Source organism: Brassica oleracea, chromosome C8 (assembly GCF_000695525.1).
Source record: "Brassica oleracea var. oleracea cultivar TO1000 chromosome C8, BOL, whole genome shotgun sequence".
NCBI classification, from domain to species: Eukaryota; Viridiplantae; Streptophyta; class Magnoliopsida; order Brassicales; family Brassicaceae; genus Brassica; species Brassica oleracea.
In genome coordinates this window covers 23,108,624-23,111,342 of record NC_027755.1, presented here as the reverse complement: position 1 = coordinate 23,111,342, position 2,719 = coordinate 23,108,624, and the positions used below count along the sequence as shown (strand labels likewise).

The 2,719-nt window shown below is 37.6% G+C and overlaps 1 protein-coding gene across 1 annotated transcript; it reads right to left on the bottom strand.

Annotated features, from left to right (window-relative positions):
• Positions 1-717: 717 nt before the first annotated feature.
• Positions 718-2,440, bottom strand: LOC106308982. Its single transcript, XM_013746078.1, has 3 exons — positions 1,525-2,440; positions 1,348-1,447; positions 718-780 (listed from the first exon to the last, which is right to left on the bottom strand). Exons 1-3 carry the CDS (start codon positions 2,433-2,435, stop codon positions 718-720), a joined length of 1,074 nt encoding a protein of 357 aa, XP_013601532.1. The 5' UTR covers positions 2,436-2,440.
• Positions 2,441-2,719: the final 279 nt, after the last annotated feature.

The window sequence follows — 2,719 nt, the reverse complement described above, 5'->3', positions numbered from 1 at the left end:
GGATTGAGAGAGAGGCAGAAATAACGAAGAAGGAAGAAGAAGGGTAATTAAATATATATCAATTGGCGATTCGCGTAAATTTTCACGCGGTTTGGTTTTCCCGGGTAAATTGAAATTCCGACGGAATTGGTGTCCGTCAGTATATTCTGACGGAATACTGACGACCTTTTCCGACGGAATTCCGACGACTTAGTGTTTAGGGTGTTGATTACAAGTATCTAAATGCAAAATCCAAATCTTTGATAATATATATAATATTTGCATAAAGATTTAACAATAAAAATGTTTTTATAACACGATTTTACACAACAACATTTTTTGTAGTGTAAGATTAGATGAATATGATTGTATAAGTATATGAGTGTTAAGATGAGATGTTATTTGGAAAGGTCGTCGGTAATTCCGACGAATTACCGAGGACATTTCCAAACTTCAATGAAACCCTTGGCCGTCGCTATGACGTCGGTATTTTTAGAGGGATTTCCGACGGACCAATAATAATAAAAAAAAACTAATTAGAATCTTCTGAATCTTCATCAAACTCCCCAACCTCAGCTTCTGGCTCCGAATGTACAACAGCTTCAGTCCAAACAAAGTCAAATTCTCAACGAGTTCAAAATTTGCCAAATCTTCAACTGCCTGGGCGTTGCTGGTAGACTCTGGTTGCAATGGTTCATCATCATCAGAAGTTCCATCCACTCGTTCTCTTGGGTTGATTTACGTTACAGTAACCCATGGATCGTCTCTATACGTCACCCGAGGGTAACTGATGTAGCACACCTATACATATCAATTATACATGTATTAGTAAAATATATAACATTAATTAATTATATTAGTAAAACAATTATGAATAGATTGACATACCTGATCAGCTTGCGAACCAAGAATGAATAGATCATAATATTAAAGTTTCCGCCGCGAATGAACTGATGTAACACCAAACGCATCAATCTTCACTCCTCTATCTGGGGTGGTGTCATACCAATCACAATAGAATACTACACAACGCAATCCAACCATTCTAGGAAAGGATTTCCAATATTTATTTTATGTTGCCGTAGTAGACATCGTCACCGGAAGAAGATGAAACACCAGCATCATATGTTGTCTTAGAATGACATTTCCTTGTGAATGCATATCCTTGCGTACAAAATTTGGGATATGATTTGACCACATAGTTTGGTTCCTGCACAAATTCGCGTTACCAATCATCGAACACAAGACCTCTGGCCAAACCATCATTCACCTATAAAAAAAAAACATATATGATTGCAAAATTAATTAGTTTATATATATTAAATTTAAACTACTCATTTGCATAGGGTAATATGATATATGACTCACATAACTACGAAGCCACGCAGCAAATCTGTTATCTCTAAGTTGTTGAAGCTCATCTTCTGTTGCATACTTGTGAGTCATACGCAACTCCGCCATATATACACTATATACAAAAATATTATCAATATGAAATAAATTTATTGAATATTAATCTAACAATAAATGAATAAATATTTTTACCTCTCATATTGTAGAACATCTTCACAGTTGGTGAGCAAATATGTTTGCAAATGAGCGTTCTCAGTGTCCGTAAGTCTCCGCTTCGTGAATTTTCCACTAAGTCGTCCTATTTCCTTGAACATGCTTGGGACAGTAACATGATATGTTGCTCTCTCCCCTCTATCATCATGCCGAGCAGGTCTTCGGTGTTTTGTTTGCACTTCTGGTGGAAAATAATTTTCAGCAAAGATTGCAGTTTCTTCATTGATCACCTGTGCCACTATAGATCCTTCCACCCTGCTTTGATTTTTGACCATCTTCTTCAGATGATGCATATAACGCTCAAAAATATACATCCATCTGTACTGCACAGGACCACCAAGTTCCAATTCTCTTGCGAGATGAATAGCAAGATGTTCCATTACATCAAAGAATGATGGAGGAAATATCTTCTCAAGGTTGCACATGCTGACTGGTGCGTTTGTCTTCAAATTATTAATACCCTCTTCAGTCAATACTCTGCTGCATAAGTCACGGAAAAAAACACTAATCCCTGCAATTGCTTCATGAACATTACGTGGCAATAATGCTGAAAAGGCAAACGGAAGGAGGCGCTGCATAATTACATGACAATCATGACTCTTCAAGCCAGTAAACTTTCTTTCGCTTCTATCAACGCAGTTCCCCAAATTTGATGCATATCCGTCAGGAAATTTCACTTTCTCTGTAATCCAATCAAAGAACTCTTCTTTTCTAGCACCATCTAGCCGATAAATGGGAAAAGGGGCCGTACCGTTCTCATCAACGTGAAGTTCAGAACGATCACAAATATCGACTAAATCCAACCTTGACTTCAAATTATCCTTCGTTTTACCTTGGATGTTAAGGACTGTGTTCATCAGATTATCGAAGAAGTTCTTCTCAATATGCATGACATCTAAATTATGCCGCAATAAATGACTCTCCCAATATGGTAGATCCCAGAAAATACTCTTTTTGTGCCAGTTATGTAGCTCTCCAACCGCATTGACTCGAATGTTTTCATGTCCACCTACATCTGGCGTCCTTTCTGCATCAAAATACCTAAACTGCTTCAACAAATCTTTCCCACTAACTTCCTCAGGTGGACCATCAAACACCTGCTTGTTCTTCGTAAACGAAGTCTTACTCCTGCGGTATGGATGATCAGGTGGTAGAAATCGTCTGTGACAGTCAA

Bases quoted from the DNA above. Each gene is read 5' to 3' on its own strand.
- LOC106308982 (XM_013746078.1), bottom strand. From the start codon at position 2,435: ATGCATATTGAGAAGAACTTCTTCGATAATCTGATGAACACAGTCCTT. The intron at 1,448-1,524 runs GTAAAAATATTT...TTTTGTATATAG, and splicing joins GATGTTCTACAATATGAGAG to TGTATATATGGCGGAGTTGC. The intron at 781-1,347 runs GTGAGTCATATA...TGATATGTATAG, and splicing joins CTGCGTGGCTTCGTAGTTAT to GTGTGCTACATCAGTTACCC.